Raw genomic sequence first — 27,368 nt, 5'->3', positions numbered from 1 at the left:
ACTCTAAAGTAAAATTGATCTTTTATGTTTGTATTTTGATGAATAGATATTTGAATGTTTATGTTTATGTGATAAAAAATCATATTGCCAAATTAATGTACTATTTTAAATAGCAGAGTATAAAACAAAATTTGAGGCTATGTCACCCACTGTATCTCATGACTAGGAGTAATCTTACATATGTGTGTATAGTGTGTGTGTGTGTGTGTGTGTGTGTGAGAGAGAGAGAGAGAGAGAGAGAGAGAGAGAGAGAAAGAGAGAGAGAGAGAATAAAAAAGACTATAAAAGAAATATTTATTTTTATTCTAATTCACAGATACTATTTGGGGAAAATAATTCATCATATGTAAAGAACTATATGTTCCTCTTGCCTAAGTGATAATCTTATGTTGTTGGAGAGGGTATCTGGAGGAAATCCCATGGTGTCTGGGTTCAGGTATGGCTGAGTCTGAGTGGGTTTAATTCAGCCGTGGGCAAACTACGGCCCGCAGGCCGGATCCGGCCCGTTTGAAATGAATAAAACTATTGAAAAAAAAGACCATACCCTTTTATGTAATGATGTTTACTTTGAATTTATATTAGTTCACACAAACACTCCATCCATGCTTTTGTTCCGGCCCTCCAGTCCAGTTTAAGAACCCATTGTGGCCCTCGAGTCAAAAAGTTTGCCCACCCATGGTTTAGTTGCTCTGTTGAAATTTGTTGAATAAATGAATATGTAATAGAGTCTGATATTAACAGACATATCTACTCAGAAGAATAGATTAGTGGTTCTCAACCCTGGCTGCACCTGAGGAGACTTAAAAATACTGATGCTGGACCCCATCCTTACAGATTTGGATTTTGTTGGTTTGTAATAGGATTTAGTCATTGATATATTTGAAAAGTTCCCCAGATAAATAGGACCTGTGGATCAGAGAATTGGAAGCAGGACAGTGAGAGGAGGTTCAGGCCCGCATGCTGGGCACCGGAAGGTCCAGGGCAGCAGGGGTGCCAGGAGGTGCCAGCGAGTGGCCAGAATCAAAGCAAGGTGAGTGCTTGAGGCTGGTGTGAGGGCAGAGCTGACCCCAGGGGTCCGGGGCTGAGAGGAGCATTCTGGATGTGCTGAGGGCAGTGGCCTGGGACGTGGTGACCAGGATGAGTCAGGGATGTCCAGACTCGTGGTCAGTGCTGTGGCCCATCGGACAGGAAGCCAAAAGGTAGGCATGGGCCCATTAACAAGACCAAAGTCAAATACAATCTTTGCTTACACAGAGCTTAGAAGAGAGAAAGAAAAAGAAAGAAAAGAAAAGAAAAGGGAAGGGAAGGGAAGGGAAGGGAAGGGAAGGGAAGGGAAGGGAAGGGAAGGGAAGGGAAGGGAAGGGAAGGAGGGAAGGAAGGAAGGAAGGAAGGAAGGAAGGAAGGAAGGAAGGAAGGAAGGAAGGAAGGAAGGAAGGAAGGAAGAAAGAAAGAAAGAAAGAGAAAAAGAAAGAAAGAGAAAAAGAAAGAAGGAAGGAAGGAAGGAAGTTTGGCCTGGCAATGGAGGTTGGATGAGACACCTTGAGAAAATTAAATATTTTAAAACCAGAGCTAACAGGGCAACAAGCAGAGTTGATTAAGGGCATTTTAAAAGGCCTGTTCCTGAGCCTGAGCTGATCCTTGTTGTGAGTGAGAAGTGATCTTTACAGTAGAATCGCCTTCTCAAGAAGGCATGCTTGCCCTGAGCTGTGTGTGTGAACATTCCGTGCTGCAGGCGATTAGGAGGAAGGGGTTCCGAAGGAGAGCTGGCTGAAGTAGAGAAGATCCGGACTTGGAGCTGATCGTTGGAAGATAGAAGTTATGGGACACCCTGCACCCAAACACACCTGCACACCCTCCCTTCTCCTTCTTGGTCCTGTGGCAGCCCTGTTAGCAGTAGGACAGGCTGACTACCAGGACAGGAGCAGGGACTGCCAGGTGCTGGATCAGCTGTTTTGCAAAATCAGAACGGAGTCCAGGAATCCATCACAGAAAGGTGGGCAGTGCAGTCAGAATTCTCTAAATTTAGGAGCGTAATGGGAGAGCAGTGCCCTGGGAGTCAGGAAAAGTAGTCTTGGTCATGACTCTGTTACTTGAAATCTGTGTCATCTGAGGTCATTTAATTCAATTCCATTAATTTATTGAGCAGCATTTTTTAGCATCTTCGAGATGCTGGGGGTAAGATTGTGAAAAAGAGTCTATGTCCTTAAGAAACGCAGTCTTGCCAAAGAGAGGATGTTTAAAGGAGCAGTAAAGTCTGTGCTATGAGGTACGGGAGGGAAGAGGATCATCGGTTCTGCAGTGGTGCAGCTGGGCTCCAACGGCCTTCAGATGGGGGAGGGGGCATACGAGTGCCCCTCCGGGATGAGTAAGTTATGCTGAGCAGATGGGGTAGGAAGGGCTTACTGGGGTACCACTTTTCTTCCTGAATTCTCACTTCTTCCTCGAACCCAGGTAAGTGAGCAACATTCCTGAAGCTGAAAGTACTAAGAGCTGCGGCAATTGCCCCCAGAGAATGTGGTGCAGGGACAGGTGACTAGCCAACCTGAACTACCTGGTTCCTCTCCAGTGGAGATTCTGTCTTTCAGCTGCCTCCCCTGCACCAGCTGGTGCTCAACTTGGAATTCCCTCCCCATTGAAATGAGGCCAAGCTGTGTGTGGGGTTTTGGTAATTTTTTCTTGATCATTGAGATACATTTTCCCCACTTGCTTACACTGCTGTAGTTTCCACTCATAGCAGTGTCTCTGTTTTGTTTTTGCTAAATCTGCTATTATCTATTCAGAAAGTAGGTAAACCAAATGTATGCTTTTTCTCCAAGTCATGAAACCTGCTAATCCTCTGCTAAGTGGCCTGCATTACGGTTGGTGCTACAGGATAAAAAGGGGGTTCCTTCCAGTATCCTCTAAGGAACTGGCCCCAACTCTTCCAGTCTTCACTTTCATAGTCTCTAATACAGCCACTCCAGATCGTGTTTCTCCCCATTGTACCTCCATGCATTTGCTTATCCTAGCTAATAAAAGAGAAACATGGTAATTAGTGTACGTCCACTACCCTTCCCATTGGCTAATCAGGGTGATATGCAAATTAACTGCCAGCCAAGATGGCGGCCGGCAGCCAGGCAGCTTGAAGCTAACATGAGGCTTCCTTGCTTCAGTGACGGAGGACTCCAACATTCCCCGCCTGCCTTGCTGAGGACATCCTCCCTGGGAAGCCTTGGGCCCATGCTCAGCTCCAGACCCCTCCGCCAGGCCAGCCCCGCCCCTGATTGGCACCCCCTACCCCGATCAGGGGCAGGGCCAGCTGGCCAACCTCCTTTGGCCCCTCCCCCGGTCAGCCTGGCCTGATCAACCCTGATCAGGGCAGGCCGGCTGGACCCCACCTGTGCACGAATTCATGCACCAGGCCTCTAGTCTATATATATAAAAGCCTAATATGCAAAGTGTCCCCTCAGGAGTTCAACTGATCAGGAGTTTGATCGTTCACTATGATGTGCACTGACCACCAGGGGGCGGCGTGGAATGAAGGAAGGCCCCAGCCGGCCGGCAGCCTGGGAAGGGAGGCCTCGGCTGGCAGCTGGCAGCCGCTAGGGACCCTACCTGTTTGTGAATTTTGTGCACTGGGCCTCTAGTGCTTTCCATAAGCCTGAGATTTCCTCTCCCAACCCTGTCTCTGTATCTTCCTATTCTTCATGACCTACTTGTCTGTACAAAGCCTTCCTTGATCTCCCCACCTTAAAAACCAGAAGTATTATCTCCTTTCTCTCAACTTCTGAGGGAAAATGTGTATCAGCCAGAATTCTGAATCTTGCTAAACTATCCAATAAAAGCCAGTGATAGACATTTGCAGATCAACAAAGACTGAATGATTTTGCCACTCATAGATCTTCTAAATGAAGAATACCTTCCTAATTGCATATCCAGGGACCTATGTTGTCAGCTTGTGACTGGCTAAGGTGAAAGTATTTACACCATAGAATTAGCAAATGCTACAAAATGGGACTATTTATTTCCCTTAAAGAGCCAGTTGATCTGAACGTGAATTGGTGGCCCTGCTACATGCATATATGTTTGTGTGTATGTCACCATGTACAGACAAACACTTGATGCCCTATGAATGTTGGACAGGCAACACTGCACTGTCGGTCAGCAGTCCTTCCTCCTTAGGCTGCTGGGAAAAGCCATGTGGTTGGAGTGGCTAGGAAGCTTGGCTTTCCATGCTATCGTCCCATCCTCCTCTCCTCTCAGGGTCTGGAACTGCGTTACCTATGACCCCACCACCTTCTTGCTTCTGTGTCCTCGGCAGACTTGGTCACTTCCTGGAATCGGAGCTAATATACTAATTGAGGATGTGTGCATCTGCAGTTGCTCAAAGTTCACTCTTTGAAGTAGCGAATCTTGGCCTGGCTACACAGACATCAGTAAATGGCCTCCTGTTTCTGTTCATAATTGGCCCTTAGAAATTGGTGAAATGCAGGCCAGTAAGACGCCTGTGTCAGGAACAGACTTCTGCCAACTGCTGTCTGTGAATATACCTGTTGCCGACTTTCCTCCAGCCCTCAGAGCCGGGGAGGAGTGGTTCTGGGTTCTGTGGGGGAGTTGCCCTCCCTTGGGCACGGAAGCCAAGGTCAGATGACTGGGAGCGCAGACTAGGAGGGAAAAGGCAAGCCAAGAGACAGGAAGCCAAGTGTGGGTCAGGACTAGGGAAGCCGGTAAACTGAGGTCCCCAAGCTGGCAGTGGCGGTGTGAGTGGCTGGGGGAAGGAGAGGAGCAGAGATGGGGGAGACGGGGGTCTGAGAGAGGGTCCATGAGCCTTGTGGTTCCTCTGCTGGGCTCTGCCTCAGGTGGCAGCTTCCTGCTGAGCTGGGTCAGGCAGAGGTTTCAATCCTGGCTGTGGAGAAAGTGGGTCTTTTCTGTCTTTTCGTTGGAAAACAGTATCTTCTAGACTGAGTGCTGCCTTTCAAACTCCATGTTGTCATGCCCGTGGCCATTACTGGTCTCCTACTGAGATTACTCGGGTAAAGTGCCTAGCACACTGCTGGGACAGAAGGGGTCACACAGTCATGAGGTGTTTAAAATGGCGAGTGTAACTATTCATGCCCGTATTGGTTTCTGACAAAGTATACAGGACTGCATTGGTTAGGTGTGAATTATAATTATTTTTTCAACAGTCGTTGTCTTTCTCCCAGTCCCAGCCTTCCAAAGAGACTCCCTTTTTACTTTATTCCTTCAAAGCTTTCATTGATTTCTTATATCATGTGTTTATTTTCTGCCCCTGGATGACCCCTTTCTGAGCATTTTTCTGGAGAAACCATTAACAGGTGGTGGTGTTGGATCAGGGCTTCTGTGTGGGGGATGGAAGTGAACCCGAGAGAGATCACAGGGAAAGGAAAGGGTATCCCGGATTATCATTCAAATCTACCTTACGGCCCCAGATTGGCTTTTCTTCTTAATCATTAACTTTTCAGCTTAATAAAACTCTGGCAGTTATGCTGCTTTCGAAAGAGCATGTCTGGTTTTGACAATAAAATTGCTTTTAAGAGTGGAGCTGGGTGGGGCCGGAGTCCCAGTGACGCAGGAGGCCTGGTGATGGTCTCTGTCGTGGAATTGCTCTTGGGCTGTCCATGTACACTGGCTGCTGGTATCGGCACAGACACCTTTCAGGACATAGCTTTGCTTAGAGAAAAGGCGCATTAAGAGTGATGCGCTCACCTAACCAGTTTGGCTCAGTGGATAGAACGTCGGCCTGCGGACTGAAGGGTCTGGGTTTGATTCCGGTCAAGGGGATGTACCTTAGTTGTGGGCACGTCCCCAGTAGGGGGTGTGCAGGAGGCATCTGATCGATGTTTCTCTCTCATCGATGTTTCTGACTCTCTATTCCTCTCCCTTCCTCTCTGTAAAAAATCAATAAAAAAAAAGAAAAGAAAAAAGTATAATTTTTTTTTAAAAAAAAAAAAAGAGTGATGCGCTCAACTTGAGTGTGACACTTTTGCCCGCAGACCGTAGTGACACACTGAAGGGACTTCTCACTGGTCAAGGGGTTTAAGGCCGTGAGGCCCTGAACTGGCTTTGGTTGCACCAGGCCTGCTGGAAGGACCCACTGCAGGGGTCCTCAGACTTTTTAAACAGGGGGCCAGTCCACTGTCCCTCAGACCACTGGAGGGCTGGACTATAGTTTTAAAAAAATCTATGAACAAATTCCTATGCACAGTGCACATATCTTATTTTGAAGTAAAAAAACAAAATGGGAACAAATACAATATTTGTATTTGCATGCGGCCCGCGGGCTGCAGTTTGAGAACCCCTGACCCACTGTCTGGAGGCGCCTCGCCAAGAGAGCAGGGGAGCGAAGCTTTGCCCTCCTGAGAACCCATGCAAGGCCAGGAGCCTTGGATGAATGTCATCAGAGAGCTCAGAGTTTTCTGCTGGCCAAAGTCTCCAGTGTCTTTTCTGCACAGATGATGCCAGCGGTGGGAGGGGAATCACCCTTACAGAATGAAAAGAATGTCAGCAGCTGGTGGTGATGTTTTGGAGAAAATTCATGCCATCAGGAGTTAAGCATGGGGGAAGGGGAAGAAAGGAGAAAGGTACAATTTTTAGCTTTCAAAAGTATAAAGTGTCGGTTTTCCTGTTTGTGTTTTAACTGATAAAGATAAATGGACCTCTGGCCCTTGGGTCGTCGCGATGTCTGTGGTCCTGTGAGTTGCTGAAGGTGTCCCTTCGGACTGACGGGGGCCACCGTAGTGTGTTGAGTGTGGATAAGCTTCCAAACAGTGACTGCAGCCTCTCAGAGAAAAACAAAACTGGATCCGTGGAGGGGAGGCCACGACCTTCAATCCAGTTGTCTAACGACAAGTCATCTTTAGAAATCCAGGCACAGTGATTAGAAATGCACACGTGGGCTTGGCGCTTGCAGCCAAAGGCAGTCAGACAGCATCGGCCGGAGAGCCGCTGAGCTCGTGCCTGAGCCGTGGGGACTTGTCATGCCGGGCGTTTCTTTGAGGAGATACAGTTGACATGCGTAATCTCTTCCTAGTAAGCACGGGCAAGAGTAAGCTGTTTATTCCTCACACTAAAGCATGAAGGTAAGAAAAGTAGATCTAAATATAGGAACACCTCTTAAGCTATAGAAATGCTTTAGCTTCCACACTTGAGAGAAATTTTTAGTCTTCTGGATTTTCAGAATAACAGCCTCCCATGATGCCCAGCACATGGTAGGTGCCCTGTAAGTAGTTACTGAATTCAGGTGTTTCCTCCCATAAAACAGTGCATGCTTGTTGTAAAAATCCATGCATTTAAAGTAAAAATAACCCGAAATCCCACCATTTAGCATTTGGGGATATAACCTCCCAGACATCATTAGTGCATATAGAGGTATGTATCCTTTTACAAAACCAGGATTGTGTGGACATGGTGTTTTAAAAACTGTCTCCAGATCAATAAGGTGGATCTTTCTGTTTAGCATCTGCGAAGTGGCATATGTACTATCCTGTGTAAGGAAGGATTTGTCATTTCTTGTCGTTTCAGACGTGAGACATCTCATGCGCTGTCCTTTATTTAGCAGGTGTCTTCTGCGGAGGTACGCATTGGGCCCATGAGACTGACGCAGGATCCTATCCAGGTACGCCTCCATTATGCAGCAGGGGCATCGTCCCCGGAGCACATGGTTACGTGAGCAGCGTCTGAGCAGCCCTTCTGGTACTACGGTAGATAGCCATCCTTGCCCCTACATACATGCCTGTACATAATACACAGTGTGTGTATATGGGTCTTGCTTGCTTTTATTAAAGTCATACTAGAAAAATCAAATTGGTTTTTTTTTTTTTTGCAGTCTTAAAAATTGCCCCATTTTGAGTCTAAATATAATTGCATGATGGACTATGAAAGGAGAACAACTCTTCCGCCACAAAAGTAGTCTGCCCCAATCCTGCTGCAGCCGGAAAGGGAAGGGGTGTGCATGCTGAAGGGCGGGGCTCTGCCCTCAGCCACAGCTGGGTGTGAACCCTGCCTTTAACCAGCTGGGGGACCTTGCATATATTGCTCCATTTCTCTACCCAGGGCCTTGTGTGGAAAGTGGAGATAATGCCTCTCCCATGGGGAATTATGAGTTAAATGGAATAGCAACCTAGAAGACTGCCTGGCCATGGAAGGTGCTCAGTAAAAGATAACTGTTGTTGTTGGCTGGGAAGAGAAAATGACAAAAGGCTCCCCTTTCTTGTCCCATGTGACTAGAGCCATGCAGCCTTCTGGGCTCTAACACCGAGGGAACAGCAAGTGTGCCCTCCCTCCAGCTCCCCATGGCCCCTTCAGAGACCCTTTTAGGTAATTGCTAAACCCCCTCTGCATACACATCATCCTGGTAGGCCTAAATATGGGAACCTCCTCCTCACAAGCACTGTAGCTTGTTAGCACCCGGAAACTTGCCCTGCCCTTGGGACAAGTGAAGATGCAGCAGAGATATAAGCACATCAGCCAGCATGTAAATGAAAGTGAAAAACCAACCAAGGAAATGTATTGTTTGATTTATGAGCAAATGGAAAAGAAAATAATGTTTTACCATTGCTTGGAAAAGGAAATGCAAATCTTGGGAAAGGGAAAAAAACACACAAAAGGAAGAGATTTAAGCTTGGGAAAATTTGATGAAAACAAAATTAGGAGCAGAGAGAGAGAGAGAGAAATTTACTAAAATAAACAGAAGCTACAACTGTCTGTATAGAATACAAACAAGTGGAAAATTCCAGTAATCATTCTGGGTGCACGTACTTTGTAGTCCATTTTGAATAAAGGCAATGACAAGGGATCTAATAACAGTATTTATTCCCAAAGCAACTTCCAGAATATTTCTTGGGATTAGTATAGTTTTCTAGATCTGTTCGTTTAATTTTCTTACATTTTTGCCCTGTGCTTGTTGGCAATGAATGCTCATGATAAGGAAGTCTCATATTTTTAAAGATGTAATTTGTCAAATTGTAAAGTATTTCAGATATTCATAAAGTTTACATGTATATACCCATATGCACTTATTTCAAATACTAACAGTATACCACCCATTTGTCTGAAAATTTTTCCGAAACAAGGGACTACAGACACTGTTTAAGCCCTTATTTATCCTTTTGCCTCCCTAAGAGTAACCTCTATTTGGAGGTTGATTATGATAGGTATTTGTATATGTATTCTACACATGTATGCATTCATTCATAATATTTTTTTGAATATTCTTAGCTTTATTTGAAAGCTAATAGGCTGTAGGCATCATTCTGGAATTTTTATTTAACATTGTTTTGCTGTCATATATAAGAATAGATGGTCTGATCTAAGGTCACTGATTTACTCCTCTGCTTTTTCCTAAGAGTGTTATAGTTTTTAGTTCTATGGTCCATTTTGAGTTAGTTTTTGTATTTGGTGTTAGGTAGGGCTTTATTCTTTTGCATGTGGATATCTAGTAGTTGTCCCAGCAGCGTCTATGGATAATATTCTTTTCCTGTTGAATTGTCTTGGCACCTTTGTCAGAATTCAACTGACCATAATTATGAGGGTTCATTTATGGACACTGTCTTTATTACTATAGCTTTGAAATGTGAGTCCCCCAACTTTCTCCTTACTTTTCAAGATCGTTTTGGCTTTGTCCTTTGCATCTTCATATGAATTTAAGGACCAGTTTGTTAATTTTGGGATGGAGGGGACCAGTTGGAATTTTGATCGTGATTGCTGTAAATCTGTACATCAATTTTGGGATTATTACAATGTTAACAACTTTGTCTTTCCATCCATTAATATAGATGTATTTCTTAATTTCATTGGGGGAGGGGTTTGTCCATTGCTACGGTATAGAAGTTTGTTTTCTTTTTGTATTTTGATGTTGTATTCTGCAACCTTGCTGAACTCTTATTAGCTCTTACAGTTTTTTGTAGATTTCTTAGGATTTTCTATATACAAAATCTGTCATTATTTCTTCTAGTCTGGCTGCCTCTTTTATCTTATTTTAGTTGCCTAATTATCTTGTGAAAACCTCCAAAATAAAATAATGGTGTGCTTACTTTTATAAGATAAGGTACGTCCAGATCTTTTCTCAACGTGGCTTTACCATTTTACACTCCTACAAGCAATATGAGAGTTCTGGTTACTCCAAATTCTTAGTTGTATTTGATGTTTCAGTCTCTTAATTTTAGCTGATCTTGTGGGTAATACTCTCTCATGGTTAAATTTTCATTTCTTCATCACTAATAAGGTTGAACACTTTGTTGTTTGGATATTAGCCATTTCTTTATCTTCTTTTGTGAATGTTTGATTAGATCTTTTGCCTATTTTTAATTGGGTTGACTTTTTTAAAGTAATTGAGTTGTGGGAGTTTTTTATATATTCTTATTACAAGTCCTTTGTCAAATTTTGAGAATATTTTCTTACAATCCGTGGCTTTTCTATTCATATTCATAACTCTGGCTTTAGAACAAAATTCTTAATTTTGACGTAGTCTAATTCAGCATTTCTTTTATGGTCATTGCTTTCTGTGTTCTAAGAATCTTTACCTATTCCCAGGTTGAGAAGATAATTTTTCTTCTAGAAACATTTTAATTTTAGATCTATATTCTATCTCAAGTTCATTTTCATGTATGGTGTGATATGGAGGTCAAGGCTCATTTCTTTTCCCATATTGATGTCCAGTTGTTCCAGTTCTACTTGTTGAAAAGACTATACAATCCTTACTCCATTAAATTGCTTTGATGCCTTTGTTACTGATTTTTAAATTCTCACCTGAGGATATGTTTTTATTGATTTTTGTAACATTCTAATTCTAGGGGTAATGATATCTAGTGGTGTTTGTGTGTGTGTGTGCTCCTACTGCTGACATGGCAACCATCTTTAAAAAGAATCATACTATGTTCTAGTCAGTGCCTTCATTTTTGTTTTTGTTTTTGCTTTCTTGGAGAAAAATATTCTGTTACTTCACTGGCATGTCAAAAACGTTAATTAGCTACATCAACCAGAGCCCTTAGGGCTTGGGAGGAACTTGTATGATAAGAACATTTTAGGATGTGCTTCTGAGTTCACCAGGGGAAATTTGCTCCCACATGAGGACATGTAACCCGGGCTCTGTACACCCCGAGGGAGCTGTCAGAGTGGAGTGCTGTCAGGAGGGGAACGTGGAAGTGTTAGGGAGAAGCGCAGTAGGGGCTGTAGAGTATGTCTCTCCTGGTGAGTGGTGGTGACTCACAGTACAAGTCATATTTTCCATTCTTGGCAAGAAGATGAAAAATAGGGGAAATATTATGAGGCACTAGATTCGCATCAACATGATAACATCTGAAAATCAAGTGGCCTTTTCTTCATCAACGCCTGAGGCACAGTTACTCCCCCAGGGTGTAGAATCAATGTGTTTCTGCTTAGAGTGCTGTCCCCCTCCCCTCACATTGGCCTTTCCAACTGCACTGGAAACAGCCTGGCAGCTGTGACCTAAGCTTTTTCCTAGCAAGGCATCGCTTCCCTTTAGAACTCATTTTTCCATCTGTGTGGACATGGATTCTTCTGAACTGTTTCATAGTGGAGATTTTATATGTCAGAGATCATGTGGCCTCATGAGGGTCTGTTCTTCACATACTAAGTGATAGGACCGAGTCATGGAGACACTCGGGCTCAATGACTTGCTGGGGTCGCTGTTTCCCCTCCTGTCTGTCCTCACTGCTGCTACCAACTGTCCTCTGCCTAACCCAGCCAGTCTGGGGGAGCCACAGAGTTGGTAGGAATTTGGGTCCTATATTTTCGGGGGTAAAAATAAGACTGTCCAGAGGAGGTTACTTAACATAATGATTACAAACAGCTCTGGGGTCAGGCCGACCTCTGTTCAAATCTTGCTAGCTGTGTGGCTGTGGGTGAATCTCTTAACCATTTCAAGCCTCTGTTTCCGTATCTATAAAATGGAGATAATGCCTGCTTCCAAAGAATGTCTGAAAGCGTTATTGCGTAAGACATTTCAAGCACTTTAAGTATAATGGCTGGCCCTTCGAAAATTCTCAACCTTTACCTGTTATTAGCATCACTTTCCTAGGGACACTGAAGGAAAGCTTCCAAGCCATTTTTAGCCCTCCACTGAATTGACCCCTTATCTGATCAAATTGATCAATTCGTTAGTATTATGTGGATACAACGTACAGGATCCGTACATGTGGTCTATTCTAGAAACTCCTTGTTACCCAGTTTTGCTTATAGCCCAACCAAATATTCTGAAAATTGGATGTTTAATAGTTGATATTTGTGATCCATTTGGAGATGTGTAGACACACTTTTATTTAAAGAACACTGATGATAATGAGCATTTATAGCAGGGGTCCTCAAACTTTTTGAACAGGGGGCCAGTTCACTGTCCCTCAGACCGTTGGAGGGCCGGACTATAGTTTTAAAAAAAACTATGAACAAATTCCTATGCACACTGCACATATCTTATTTTGAAGTAAAAAAACAAAACGGGAACAAATACAACATTTGTATTTGCATGTGGCCCGTGGGCCGTAGTTTGAGGACCCTTGATTTATAGCATCATCTTTAGGTTAAGGGAAAGTTAGTTTTGTCTCCACCCTTTTCCTAATTAGCCTTCACCAGAGGAAAGTTTCATTCTAACTTAGCTATCAAAGATAGATTACTGCTATCGTCGGAACAGTATTTTTCAGCACATGGCTTAAACTTGTCAAAGGGATGGTACAAGGATGCCTAGCAGAACCAGAGGACATCGGGGGGCGTCATGAAAAGCTTGCAGAGGAGGAGCTGGGGCACATGGGTCCAGCCTTCTTTGCCTCTGCTTTGCTTTGGGAAGTCACTGTCCTCATCTGTTGAATCGGGGTTCATGGAGCACCCCAGGAGTCCCTGTCGGAGAACTCCTGAGAGTCATGGCCCCTGTTCCTGTGATTGCCCCTGGGAGCCCCCAAGTCTCCTGCCGTCTGCAGCCTCTCAAACCAGAGCCCTGTCCTTCATGCTCTTGGCCTTTGGGCTGGAAGATGGTTTCAAGAAGATTTAGGTAGAGTTCTCCCTGGAGATAGAGGAAGGCCCTGCATGGTTGTGGTAGTTAGATTTTAAAGGAAGGACAGGCAGCACTTGGCTTTGCACAGTTCCAATGTGCATGTATTTCAGAGTTTAATAACACCAGACCCCCAATAGCATGCTTCAAATTGTGGGACATGGTGTTGTAACTGGAAATAACTGCATAAGTAGGGACTTTGCTGCTAGCTCTTCCGTCACCACAGACCTGTAAATAACAGATGTGCAGCGTGATCAGTGACCAATCACATCACTTCCTTCAGCATCTCTTTGATTGGTCGCTGCCCAGCTGCTAACTCAGTTCAAGCAGACAGCAGATGTGCAGGTGCAGTGTTGGCACCATGTCTCTATGACCATACCCACGCCATTGCACAGAAATAGATCGTTGGAAGAGGGAATTAGCCAACAAACATGAAAGTGCAGCAAAGAAATGAAAAGTGATCATGGCAGAAGTGAATTTCTGAATTGAATGTAAGTGGGATTAGAGGAGACATCGCCTCGTGTGGCCATGTTGATACTGCTGCCTTTGAGAGATTCTAGACCAGGGGTGGGCAAACTTTTTTACTTGAGGGCCACAATGGGTTCTTAAACTGGACCGGAGGGCCGGAACAAAAGCATGAATGGAGTGTTTGTGTGAACTAATATAAATTCAAAGTAAATAAACATCATTACATAAAAGGGTACGGTCTTTTTTTTTTTTTTTAGTTTTATTCATTTCAAACAGGCCGGATCCGGCCTGTGGGCCGTAGTTTGCCCACAGCTGTTCTAGACAGCTCGCTGGAGGAAGTTAGTCAAAGTAAGTTTACTGAAATAAATAAAATGGTTGTGACCAAAAGGATGAAATGTCACAGGAATTGACGCCAGCAAAAAACTGCACATTCATTAAAGGAGCGCGGGATATTTTATGACATTAGAAATACAGAGGGTAAAATGTTGGAAGCTGATCCGAACTTGGGAGTTTGTAATTCACTAAGGCATAGAACAGATTTTCATTTTGCATAGGAGTTGAATTATTGAAAAGTCACAGTTGCCAGGCACACCACAGCAAGCAGGGCCACAGCGGCAAGAGGCAGGGTTGGTCAGGAGGCGGTCAGGAGGCGGAGAGCGCGAGGGGGAAATGCAGGCAAGAGCCTTTATTGTGGTTTCTGTGGGAAGGAACGGTGAAGCAGGGTAAGCAGGTTTGGCTAGTTTGAGTCATTTTAGGGCCGTCTGGGGCCTAAGGGTGGCCCCTGGCTGTCTGGTACCTGGTCCTGGAGTCATCGTGGTGCAGAGCAGAGCGTTAGGGTAAAAGAGGTGGTGGATATGGGCTCTGATTGGTTTGCGCATGGAAAGTGCATTCCTAGCCGGCCAGGGTCAGCCAGGCTCTAGACATGAAAGCATCAGAAATACAGAAAACAAGGCATGAAAAATGCAACTCCCCACTTTCAATCAGTCTTGTAAGTTTCCATGTGAAATCCAGATTAAGTTCCTAAAATGACCCATAAGGCCTTACCAGGATCTAGCCCTGGGCTGTGAACTTGACTCTTTCCCACCCTCCAGCCTCGCACCCGCCCCTCTGTCGTGCTGGTTCCCTGCAGTTCCCTGAGCACAGCAGGCGCGCTTCCCACTGTTGTGCCCATGGAACTGTTCCCTCAGCTTGGAATGCTTTCCTTCCGACATCAACTTGGTTTACTTTTCTATTTCCTTCAGGCATTTGCTTGTCCGTTGCTTTCTTAGTGAAACCTGCCCTAACCACCTGCTAATTCTGCCAGCAACAAGCGACTCTTTTTTTAAAATTTTTTTTTTCTTGATTAAGGTATTACATGTGTGTCCTTATCACCCCATTGTCCCCCCCCCCCACCCACACACACACTTATGCCCTTACCCCCCTGGTGTCTGTGGCCATTGGTTAGGCTTATATGCATGCATACAAGTCCTTTGGTTGATCTCTCCCGCTTACCCCCACCCTCCTCTACCTTCCCTCTGAGGTTTGATGGTCTGATTGATGCTTCTCTGTCTCTGGATCTGTTTTTGTTCATCAGTTTATGTTGTTCATTATATTCCACAAATGAGTGAGATCATGTGATACTTACCTTTCTCTGATTGGCTTATTTCGCTTAGCATAATGCTTTCCGGATCCATCCATGCTGTTGCAAATGGTACCAATTCCTTCTTTTTTACAGCAGTGTAGTATTCCATTGTGTAGATGAACCACAGGTTTTTAATCCACTCATCTGCTGATGGGCACTTAGGCTGCTTCCAGATCTTAGCTATGGTGAATTGTGCCGCTACGAACATAGGGGTGCATATATCCTTTCTGATTGGTGTTTCTGGTTTCTTGGGATATATTCCTAGAAGTGGGATCACTGGGTCAAATGGGAGTTCCATTTTAGTCTTCCTGAGGAAACTCCATACTGTTCTCCTCAGTGGCTGCACCAGTCTGCATTCCCACCAACAAGCCACTCTTGACCCCTCACCTTGCTCCACAGATTTTACACACTGCTTATCACTTTCAATAATCCATACCATTTGCTTACTTATTGTGTCTATTGTTTATTGCTTGTCCCTCCACCACTACACCGAAAGGGGTCTTTATTTCATTCATGGGCGTACTCTAAGCAATTAAAAACAGTGTCTGACACAAAGTAGGCACTCAGGAAATATTCGCTGAATGATGACATTATTGTTCTGAAAGTGGAACTATCCAGTTTTTTAATGACACGTAAGACATGTGATTTTAATACCTGTAATGATGCCCAACATGGGAATGCAGTTGTGTTCTTATTGGATTAAATACTGAGGCACGGTGGTATAAAGGAAGCATAAAGTACTGGGTTTCTTGCTTAGCAACCCATAAACCAGTCAGACCACTGAGAGACAAGAAGTCTTGTCGCCATTTCTGACGTTTAGGCTCTGCATATCGAGTTTCTCATGTTAATGGCACAGCTCCACAAGGAAAGGGCTATTGACTTTTTGCACGAAGCAGTTTATTCTGCCTGGTGGTGTCCATTGCAGCTCCCTTGGTAATAACTTCATGTGAAGGGTTTCTTTTCACTATCAAAATCCACAAGGCTGTGCCCTTCACTTCTCTTGGAAGAGTCACCTCCCCCTTCTTCCTAGAAGTAGCTCAGTGGCCGAAGGTTTTCAGGAACACCCTGGACTGAGGAGGGACTACCCTTGCCCAGAGAGGGCCCTTACTAAGTGTGGCTGCCTTGTGATTTCAAGCCACATGCTAAGAAGGAAATGTCAAAATCATGCTGAAAAGTATTTTTCTGGAACATGGCTTTGAGAAAACAGGAAGTGATTCAGTGTAAAACTGATGACATTGATGATACAATCAGGTATTTAATGATGGTAAGGAATTATTGGAGAGGTTTAGGTATGAAATAGTATTGTGGGTTTTTAAAATTTTAATTATATTTTTTTCCATCACTCTCTATACCCTCTTCCACCTCCACTCACCCCCTGCAATCACCACACCGTTGTCCATGTTCATGAGTTCTCTGTTTTTTTCTTTTTTGTTTTTGAAAAGAGTCTTTGTGTTCAACAGACGCATATGGATGAAATGATATGATGTGCGAGATTTGCAGATTAAAACGAGAGTTGGGAAAGTGGGTCGGGCAGAGGTACAACCAGACAGGCCAGGAGCTGGTTGTCGCTGAAGCTGGATGATGGGTACAGGAGATTTATTATACTATTGTTTCTGTTTTTATATATTGCCAATTTTCAATTAACAAAACATGTTTAAGATATAGTTGTAATGGTAGGACAGTATTTCTTTTTCTGATTTTAAATGAAACATACTCAATATTTCATCATAAAGAATGATATTGGCTATTGCCTTAAAGGGTCTTCAAGTTAAGGAACTACCCTTCTGTTCCTCATTGTTTAAGCCAGAAGTGGATACTGAAGAATAATAAGTGCCATATCATGAGGTTATTATGTTTTTCTTTTCTTTTCTTTTTTTTTTTGTATTTTAGAGGATGTTTATTAAAGCTGGGGACAGTGAAACAAGGAAGAGCCTAGGATAACAAGAGAGGGACTAGGTGGGGAAATGAGCCTAGGCTGGGCAGCTTTGGCTCACTAAGAAGTCAGAGAAAAGGGAATCTTGGGGAAAGGTCTGGAAGTTGCCCTGGATGAACTGCTGCTGCCCATTGCTGCCCTGGTTGCAAGTCTGGTGGGGTCCCTTAGAGTTTAGGAGATGCATGGCTGTGGGGGAAGAAGAGAGGGAGGGGAAGGGGTGGGCGTGTTCCAGGGGAGCAAGAGCACACACTAGGATCTTTTATTTATTTATTTTTGATTTTTAGAGAGAAGGGCGGTGGCGGGGGGGGGGGGGGGGGGGGCGGGGCGGGCGGGTAGGGAGAAAGAAAGAGAATCACAAATGTGAGGAGAGCAGAACCTTAATCAGCTGCCTCCTGCATGCGCCCTACCAGGAGTCGAACCTGCAACCTGGGCATGTGCCATGACCAGGAATCAAACCAGCAACCTTTTGGTGCATGGGACTATGCCCAACCAACTTAACTACTCCGGCCAGGGCACGACCTTCGTTTTGAGGGGTTTTAAAGGCTAGACATTTAGGTCTTAGGGGGGTATCTCAATAGAACATTCATCAGGTTTATGCTGTTGTACCAAAATGAGATTTAGTCTCTTAACTTCATCTGTCCTTGGGTGTGGTTGGCAAATGGCACTATATGTGGTTTTTTAATTAGACCTGTTGTTGTGATGTAGTCTTATTCATACTAATAGTAAATGCCTCTTGCATTTTTCAGAAACCCCTACAAGTAGTTATTCTTTCATGCATCAGATATTTACTGAGCAGCTAGTAGTAAGTGCCAGCCCATTGCCGGCACGGGGGTACAGCAGGGAAGGAGATTAGGTAGGTCTTTGCTGACCCGAAGCTCAATTCTAGTGGAGAAGATAGACTGTAAGCAAATAAACAAGTGAACAAGTTCAGGTGATGGCAAGGCTGTCTGGCTTCTGGCAGGCAGCAGGAGAATCTGGGTCCGGGAGCCTGGGGAGGAGGAGGGGAACATGGTGTGCAGTACTGCCACCTTCTTTTCATTGGTGGAACTGCGCCCAATTTGGCTCCATCACCTCCATCACTTTCAGTTTTGAGTCCCTTTCCTTTCTTGTATCTTTATATGGATTTAAGTCCCAAGTTCAGAGAGGTGGCCTCCAGGTACCGTGAGGCAAACACCACCTGCACCAGAGCCAAAGAGGTGTAGATGTGAGCCAGGATCTAACCCAGGGGTGGGCAAACTTTTTGACTCGAGGGCCACAATGGGTTCTTAAACTGGACCCAGGGCCGGAACAAAAGCATGGATGGAGTGTTTGTGTGAACTAATATAAATTCAAAGTAAACATCATTACATAAAAGGGTACGGTCTTTTTTTAGTTTTATTCATTTCAGACGTGCCGGATCCGGCCCGCGGGCCATAGTTTGCCCACGGCTGGACCTGTGCTAATTATCCTGTTAATAATTTCACTACTTGATCTGTTTAAAGACAAAGCCTCTTGGGAAATTAAAAGTAAGTGACCACCAGCCTGATTGAGCACCTATTCTGTGCTCATTCAAGTCTCACAACAGGCCTGGGTGGCACTGCTGTTCTCACACCTGACAGAGGAGAAACGGTGGGCCCCACAGAGGAAATGCTTGTTCAAAGACACACGGGAAGCTGTTGGAGGAGCTGGGATTTACCCACGCAGCTTCCCTCCAGAGGCCTGTTTTTAATGCCGTCTCTGTCTCTAAGGATGATGACTGCTCTTAAGGTGCTCTTATCTGTGTGTTCCAGGTTTTGCTGATCTTTGCCAAGGAGGACAGTCAGAGTGATGGATTCTGGTGGGCCTGTGACAGAGCCGGTTACAGATGCAATATCGCCCGGACGCCAGAGTCAGCCCTTGAGTGCTTCCTGGATAAACATCATGAAATTATTGTGATTGATCACAGACAGGCTCGGCACTTTGATGCGGAGGCTGTGTGCAGGTACCTTCCTTAATCTCATATGCTTCGTCGATGCCCACTTAGCCTGAAATGAGTTCATTTGGAGGTGTCTTTAGTTCCATCTCATATATTTCTAAAATATGTGTTGATGTTCCTAAGCAGTATATTCAGCTTTCTGTGGTAAAAGCTGTCGCTCCGCCTATAGATGTATCACACCTTTTTTTTTTTTATTTTGCATTTGAGTTCCGATGTATTTAGAGGTGTGAGCTGGGTGCTACTGAAAACTGCAAGATTTTCCCCCCTGAGTTTTTGCTCATGTTTCACACAAAAAAAAATCACATTAAAATTCACACAGTTCTTATTATACAGATATGGTTTGGATGTAAACCAGATACTTTAATCTTAATTATTCTGCACCAAAATGAGCATCAGAAATGTGTGAAATATACATTTTCCCCTGCCTGACACAGATGGGTGGATCCTACAGCAGTCACAGGGAGAAGGCAGCCACTTTGCAGCTGGAGAAAATCTTCCAGGGACCCACACCCCCACTTGTTTACAGAACGCTTGCTCCGGGGAGGAAACGCATGCCTGATCGTAAATAAACGCAGCCCTCAGAGTTCGCACTGGATGAACCGATCCCTTTAGCAGAAGTGGAATGCTTTGAAGCGAGACAGGAAGAGGTCACTAATTAAATGCTAGGCCAGGGCGGACTCCAGTTACATAGGGAGCTGGAATTTTCTTGAAAATAGTAAATGGCGTGAAAGGTAGGGGCATGGCTTCTGAGAGCCTTGGGTACCCTGCCGAGAAATGAGGGGAAGCTTCTCATCACAGGCATCGCTTTGCTAGTCTCTGACAGTTTTCCGTTTCCCAAAGAATTTTTCTTAAGGAACCTATTTTAAAATGTCTTAGTGGTCTCAAGTAATTTTATCTTCCTGCATAGGAATATTTGCCTATTTATTATGTATATTAATAAAATGTATCATAAAATATTTGGAGGATATTTTTAGTGATTAGGAACATTTCTCCTTTTTAAATGATTTTCAGGATAGAATTGGGACCTTGGTAATTATGTCTTCTTTCCCTTGTCTTGACTGATTTTGTGGTAGATACGACAGTCCTTTGTGGCATACATAGATTGATTTAAGATGAGCTTCTGGGGTAAAAAGAAGGAATTAATAGGAAGAATTCTTTTAATTCAGGCAAAGACCCATTTTTGCAGAATAGCATTACAATCTTCCTGGAATATAAAGACATGGAGTTCGGCTTCCTAACAAGTGTACGTCTGTCTTGGCAGCCCAGAAAAGCAGTGGGAGTCTGTGCGGTGCAGAAGCCGGTGCACGCCTGCTGGTGTGCTCCCCACTGTCACTGTCACGTTGAGGGTGCCCCGATGCCTGACTGCCTGACTGCCAGGACGTGGTCCCTAAGATGAGCTGGGGACATGCTCCCAGCGAATGTGCACACTATTGTCATCTGTGGTCCAGGATCCCTGGCTTTTGAGCTAGACTGGATCTTAACACACTTCCTGGACCCCTGTCCTGTCGGTCCCCAGGCTCCCCCTTAGTTCTCTCAACCCGGAAGAGGCCCAGGTGCCTCTGATCACACCAGCTCCTCTGGAGGACTGAGAGGGAAGAGGAAAGCAGCCGGAGGCAACCCCCAAACCGGAAGCCAGTCTCAAAGAAGCTAAGCACGTGTGTGCTCCAGTCCGGTTATGTTCATAGCAGAGTTTGAGCCTCTTGCCTATGGCCCACCCCTTTGAATGTAGCCCAGAAGGCACTCTTGATGCCTCATTGGGGAGGAAGAGGCTGAAGGAAGGTGAGAAGTGCTCGGTGCTTCCTGAGATGAGAGCTCACCTCTGAAACACTGTGCAGTTTTTTTTCATTAGGTGCTAACTGGTATTTCTGCTGAGAATTCAACGGGCTACTAGGTAGAAAATACGGGCAGCGTCACTTCACCAGGCCTGTCCTGTGCGCTGCGTGGGGAGTCGCCTGTGCTCACATGGGAGGCTGTTGGTGACTTATTCCTCCTGCCTCCCAGGGCGTTCAGACACTGTCTGCCATTCAGCTGTTTATGCACCAGGGGAGTCCGCACTTCCAGGAAGGCAGCAGCTGGTCATTTTCTCAAGCCTTCTACCCTCACAGAGGGAGGCCTCCAGGAATAGGAAGCGGGGAAGGTACATTTCTGAAAAAGGTTAGGAAATTCTGGAGTTGAAGAGGATCAAGCAGGATGAGCTGGCTCTCCCCGGGAGAGCGGTAGTGCAGACATGTTAACATGGAGAGGACCTGAAATCCCAGCAGCTAGAAAGAAAACTAATCCATGTGGTTTCACAGATTATCAGGAGCAGCCCTCACGCTTCTGTTCGTGGAGGTGGTGGCTCTCTTTTGAGCTGTATTGAAATAACCAGAGGCCAGAGCAAGGGGATGGGTCAGAACAAGCATTCGTATTTATACCAAGATTTGAGTAGGTGGCACTTTATTAACAGCTCACCCAGCCCTGGTCGGTGTGGGTCAGTGGTTAGAGTGTTGGCCTCGGACCGAAGGGTCTCGGGTTCAATTTCTGGTTAAGGGTGTGTAGGTTCTCTGTTAAGGTTGTAGGTTCCATCCCGGCACCCAGTGGATGTGTCTCTCTCATGTTGATTACCCCCACCACCTCTCTCTCTCACATTCTCTCTAAAAAAAAATCAATGGAAAATATATCCTTGGGTGAGGATAAAAAAAAAGTTCACCCATTTCATGACCCCTGACCAGAATGATACAGAATCTGAGCTGTACCATTCAAAACACATTTCCTAAGAAAACTCCCCAACCTCTAAAGTCTACATCCGTACGTGTTTTAATCCCGTTACGTTCCTAGGGAATAAACTAACTATATGCAGGTGGTGACAGTTGCCATGTTGCAACATTTCTCAGCCCCAGTCGTTTAAAGTATTGGAGGACAAACAAGGGTACAACTGGGAAATCGGGGTGGGTCTGTGAACCATTTAATACATTTTAGTCTGCATTTGTATAGCCAGCTGCCAGCAAGCACTTTCATTTTTCTGAACTAACTACTATTTTAAAAGAAAAAAGATCCAAACCAATTACCTCCCCAAGTACAAACTGATAACTAGATAATTGTAGGACTGCCAGTTTTTTGTTGTTGTTTTTTTTTTTTGCAGAGTGGAATTTCAGTCAGAAAACATGGAATTTAAGTGGGATTTGACGGTTTTTGAAGTGGAAAATTGGCAGATCTGACCTATTGGATAATTGCCTGGGAGTTAAAAAAATTTTTTTTAATAACACAAAGATCCACAAGGACATCTTTCTTTGTTGTCTTTCACATGGACTTTCTCTGTTTCTTGTTTTTTTAGTTTAATAGACTCTGTTTATTGAAGAAGTTTCAGGTTTACAGGAAAATGGTGCAGGGTACAGACTGTTCCCACAGCTCCTCTATACCCCCTTCCTCCAGTTTCCCTCATTAACATCTGGCATTCGCGTGGGCTGTGTGCAGCGTTTTCCAGTTACAGTTGACACTCAGTATCGTGCTAGTGTCAGGTGCACAGCATCGCTGCTCTTTAGGGGAAGATTCGATGTGCCGCCTCCAGTGTGCAGCGGCTGCACGTGGATTTAATGGAGCGCGGCCGAGGTCACCTGGTTTGACTTGGCACCTTCTTGTTGCAGGTCGATCCGGGCCACGAATCTCGCGGAGCACACGGTGATCCTCGCGGTGGTTTCACAAGCGTAAGCTCACCTCCCACCCCTGCTGGAAAGCGTCCCGTTCTTGCCGAGACATTTGTCTGATGTCATCCAGTCTCAGAGCTGGAAAAACAATGGGCATGTCCTTGGCCCCACAGCAGCAACCTTCCATCTTGCTTTGGGAGCTTTCTTTGTTTTGCAAGTTTCTGGATATACTGAGGTTTTTCTCCCGGTCATATCGAATTGCTGCTGCAACATACACATCTCAGGAAAAAATGGTTACTTCATTCTATGCTGGAAATGAATGCAAAATGTGTGAAGGAGGAGATCTGGAAAGAACATGATTCCAGCTTATCTTTTTTTTTTTCTTTAAGGAAAAGAGATGGGAGAGAGGAAAAAAAGAATGCTTGTTTTTCACTTAAGAGGAAACAAATGGTAGCGTGAGAACAAAGAGGCACTAAATCCACTGCAAGAAAAGGGATGGGCAGTTTATGTTTTGGGGCAGTTCTGTGGCTAGGAGCAGGACTAGGATGCGTGCCAATGCTGGAAGGCAGGAAAGAGGAATTAAGCTGTAGGTACGAGATTGTGGGATGAGAAACGGCTCTGCTGGGTTCCTTGTCTGAAATGGCCAGCACTTAGAATGAAAGATCTAGAAGGGAACAGTTGTTTGTACAAGCCACAGTGGTTGGAATCTTTGCAAGTATCAAATGTTATAGTCAAGTAATGGCCATCATTAGCTTCGGAGAGAATAAAACCTCAATTAGGGCCCAGGGTCCCTGGGCTGGGACCCATGTGGCAAATGGCACGGATTCTGCAAGGAAGGAGCGGACAAGCCAGCAACTTGGGAGGGTTTAGGCCCTCCCCCAGCCAGCCCGGGGCAGGGGAGAGCTGAAATACTCCATTCCAGAGCCATGTCCTGGCTTCAAAGTTTTGGCCTAACCAAAGACTTCTACTGACCTGGGGCTCCTCACGTCTCTTGTTCAGAGCTGTGTCTTTTCACTGTGAGACCTGGCACGGGCTATGGGGCAAGGCAAGTGCAGAAACTGTCCCCAGTGGTTCCTCACCACTCGCCACGCTGGTGGGCGATGGGGCCTCGAGGGGAACGAGGAGGAGGAGAGCGAAGATGCACAGTCGTCCTTGTTCAGCCCTTTGGCTCGTGTTTTATCTGTGGGGACTCTGAGGTCCTGGGCATGGACACCGCATGGGCACCAGGCCCCACAGCGTTTTCCCAGTTCTGAGTTTGTCCCGCTCAGCATATGACTGAGAATATTGTTAATACCTTTGGAGACCATTTTGTGCCCGTCCTGATTTATCAGTCTGCCAAGGAGAACCCCGAGTTCCAAGAGAAGGAGCTAGGGAAGGCGGCCCCTCCCCGCAGGGCGGGCTCAGCTACAGGTAACGCCCCAGATAAGCCCTGGGGTTTCCTTTCCTGTGTTCTATCTGCTCCTCCACCCAGTCCCCTCTATTCCATTCTCCTCCCCTGTTTTCCAAGGTGTATTCTCCACGTTACTTGCTGGCTGTCTCAGGGAAACCTTTTCTCTGTCATGATGGTGCCAGCCCTGCATGTCTTGTGATAACCCACACCTTGTACTCAAACTGAAGTTCTGAGACCCCACTGTAGACTCAGAATAGGAAACCTTCCCATGAAATGAGTGGCAGTAATCAGTTTTTGTTTTCTCTTCTTCCTTTCTAACTCGGCATTCCTGATGACACATCCTGCCCATTTGGTTATTGGCTGCGGCAGCTTAGAATGCCCATTGCCTTCCTCGAGTTGAGAGTTGGACCCAGCAAAGTCTTGGGGGTGGGAGTTGTGCTTTTAGAAGGGTTGGGGACGGCAAAGAGGACAGTAGTCTCTGGGATGAGCATTGCCTCTAATTGTCCCTCCCTTGGTGGGACTGCCTCGTACACTTGCTCCAACTCCAAAGGCAGCCTCGAGTGGGGGACAGCCACTCGCGTGCACCTGCTGCCATGCTCTCAGGCACACGGCTGGAGTTTTCTCTCTACCATTTTGTTCTTTTTGCATCTGGATGTCAGGTGTGGGAGTCAGGGTCCTTGAAGGCAGGTGTACCCGTGGGCACATGCTGGCCAGGAAGTCACTGTGAGAGCCAGCGCCACGCTCACCTCATTGCTCTCTCTCCACGTTTCGGTGTGAGGAGCCCTGGTTTGTATCTGTTGAGTGACCACCTTTTCTGCTTTTCTGCAGATCGGGCGACCATGAAGAGGCCTCAGTCCTCCCTCTTCTGCACGCAGGCTTCAGCAGGGTACGTAGCCGCTGACCGGCACCTTCCTCTGGTGCAGGCACTTCTAATCCTAACTCTCCCAGCACCGCCCAGGCCAACATCCATGCATGACCCTAAGCCCCAGGGCCAGGGAGGGAGGGAGGGGAGGAGGGAAGGAGGGAGGAACTGTTCTCATGGGATGATAATGGGCAGCTGCTAGTTGGACGTCTTTTTCTTTTTCTCTCATAACTTCATATATCTTAGCCACTGATACGTAATGACATAAAAACACATCTTAGGTCAAAATCCTGTCATCCCAAGGTTCTCTCGTTTAGTCCAGTTGGCTAGATTCATCGTGTGCATGTGATTATGTGTAGGTCAGTCCACTGAGTGGGCACCCAGGCCTTGTGTTGGTCAGGGCTGGTCAGAGCGTATGCCCAGGGCCAGGCCCAGGACGGCCACCGTATCCTGTGAACTCCTGGTTTAAATCCTAAGTTATTTGAGTGACTACATGAATCAAACTGCTATTCAACTTAATAATGAAGATTGATTCCTGCAAGGAGACTTACCAACAAACTAAACGCAGGCTTCCCTGGCATCTCCAGGTCTCTTGATGGGAGTAATCGGAATCTGATAGATGGAGCCATGCATCCTTTCCTTCAAAGAAGGACATTGCCCGTGCCTGTGAGCTATGAAAATTCCTTTGGGTGCTTTAAGGAATGGTACCCTGCAACCCCTAGTTTAAAAAACAATCCCGTCTTTGTGGTAGACCACCGAGAAGCAGAACTTGAGAAACCCCCATGTGCAGCAGTTTTGTGCTTTGGTTGTTTCCTGCGTCGGTGTGGAGCAGAGTGCTCTGTGAAATAGTCAAGTAGCGCAGCGCTTCACACGTGTCCTAGGAATGAGTGCTTCTCGTTAGCGGTATCACTCACCTAGCTTTCATCGCGTCTCAGAGGCCAGCATTTGGTTCTGAAGGCTGTTCTCCACGCTGTATCTTAGTGGGAGTGCAGAACAGTGCTTCTGAGTTCTGCAAAAGGAATGTTGGGAGAGAAGCCTGAGACTTCTTTTCTTCACTTACAATGATCATTTTCTGAGAAATAACCTAAAATCACCCACAGGTCCCATAGGGGTGCAGTGGGTTTAAGGTTGAACACCCACTGCACCCCAGCCCAACATGGCCCTTGACGTCTGAGGCGGGACCTCTTGGAGTGTGAGCACGCAGGTTCTCCACACGCCCTGGGACCGCATTACTAAGGACGCCGGTGACACACTGTGGGTGACATCCTCCAGGCCCCCTGTAGCTGCTGTCGGATGTCCTTTGGGGATTTCGCTTTCAGTTCAGTGTTCCTGCCTGTGACTGGTGTAGATTGTCATTTGGAGTGATGCTGGCAATTGCACATCTACTCACAGGAAAGCTTGGGGAAAGCAACGGGCCCTCTTTGGGTGCAACGTGATTAAGTACATTTAGGAGGGAAACGTTTCGTGGTTCCTTTTTTACATGCTTTATAACCTTTCTGTGCTGCTCTAGAAGGTTTCGTTGCCCTCTGTCCAGATATGGTGATGCTTTCTGCCGTCAGCCTTGCTGAATAAAACCCATAGTGGGAGCATGAAACACGAGACCTGTCAGGGACACCTGTGTTCTTTCGTGCTGGTCTGATCGAGGCCTTTGCCGGCTAGGTCAGGGTGCCCCCACAGAGCTGGGGCACTTTCCCAGGGAAGCACATTGCACCTACCAACGCTTTCCTGCCTGAGTTCCTGTGAAACAAGATCAGCTGAGATTACTCTCCTGGTGGCTGCCCTCCTTTTTTGGGCAAAACCTTGTCTTTGGCAACACTCTACCCAACCACCCATCCAACTATGCCAGCGGTTCTGCCTTCCGGGAGGTGGTTTCCCATCTCTGAGTTGTTTTGATTGTATGAACTCATCTGGTGAGACTCAGCCTGTGTCGCTAGCCGATTGGCCAGTGCTTCAGACGCTGGGTCCCTGCGTCGGGATCCGGGAACACACTGTGCCCTGGATATTCCACAGCAGCTCTCTGAAGCCTCTCGCTGCACGTGAGGGGCGGCTACATGGAGCTCCGTGCACTCCGAGCCTGTTTGAAACCAGTGCCTTCGCGAAGGGCGAGTGCAGCTGTTCTTATATCAGCCTCTGCGTCCCTCTTTCTCTCTCTGAAAGGGTGCACAGTCCGTTGAACAAGTATTCCTGGAGCACTGACATGTGCATGCTGCGCTAGGCGTGCCGGTCAGACACAGTCCTCCCTGGAGCGGCTTCCTGGGGAGAGATGGACAGCTAAGATTTAGTATTAGTTCAGCTCTGTTCCGGGCAACTTATTTCATCCTCATCTGCAAATGAGAGGCTGGATATTGTCTTCATTTTTGCAGAAGAGAAAGCAGGTGAAATAGCTTTGCCAGAGCTCACACTCGCTGCAAAGTCAAAATGCCAGCTCCGTGCTGGGCCCACTAAAGTGGTGTTTCTCAAACTGTCTGTGGGCCTAGTGTGCCGAACGCTCTTAGCAGGTCTTCCTTGGCAAAGGCT

At 45.9% G+C, this 27,368-nt stretch overlaps 1 protein-coding gene across 7 annotated transcripts in view; it reads left to right on the top strand.

The window, feature by feature from the left end:
- The window catches only part of PDE8B (phosphodiesterase 8B), a 214,588-nt gene that overhangs the window by 112,874 nt on the left and 74,346 nt on the right, over nucleotides 1-27,368 (top strand). For 3 of the 7 annotated variants that reach the window (XM_059694267.1, XM_059694273.1, XM_059694274.1), the window contains exons 2-5: nucleotides 7,556-7,615; nucleotides 18,792-18,982; nucleotides 22,600-22,659; nucleotides 24,818-24,875. In XM_059694267.1, the coding sequence (XP_059550250.1) occupies nucleotides 7,556-7,615; nucleotides 18,792-18,982; nucleotides 22,600-22,659; nucleotides 24,818-24,875 (369 nt within the window). Of the gene's footprint in view, nucleotides 1-7,521; nucleotides 7,616-18,791; nucleotides 18,983-22,599; nucleotides 22,660-24,817; nucleotides 24,876-27,368 lie in introns of all 7 variants that reach the window. The other 4 variants (XM_059694270.1, XM_059694268.1, XM_059694272.1 and 1 more) reach the window with 3 other exon arrangements.

Source organism: Myotis daubentonii, chromosome 4 (genome assembly GCF_963259705.1).
Source record: "Myotis daubentonii chromosome 4, mMyoDau2.1, whole genome shotgun sequence".
Taxonomy (NCBI): domain Eukaryota; kingdom Metazoa; phylum Chordata; class Mammalia; order Chiroptera; family Vespertilionidae; genus Myotis; species Myotis daubentonii.
The sequence above is the reverse complement of the archived record's forward strand: the minus strand, read 5'-3'. Positions and strand labels throughout refer to the sequence as shown.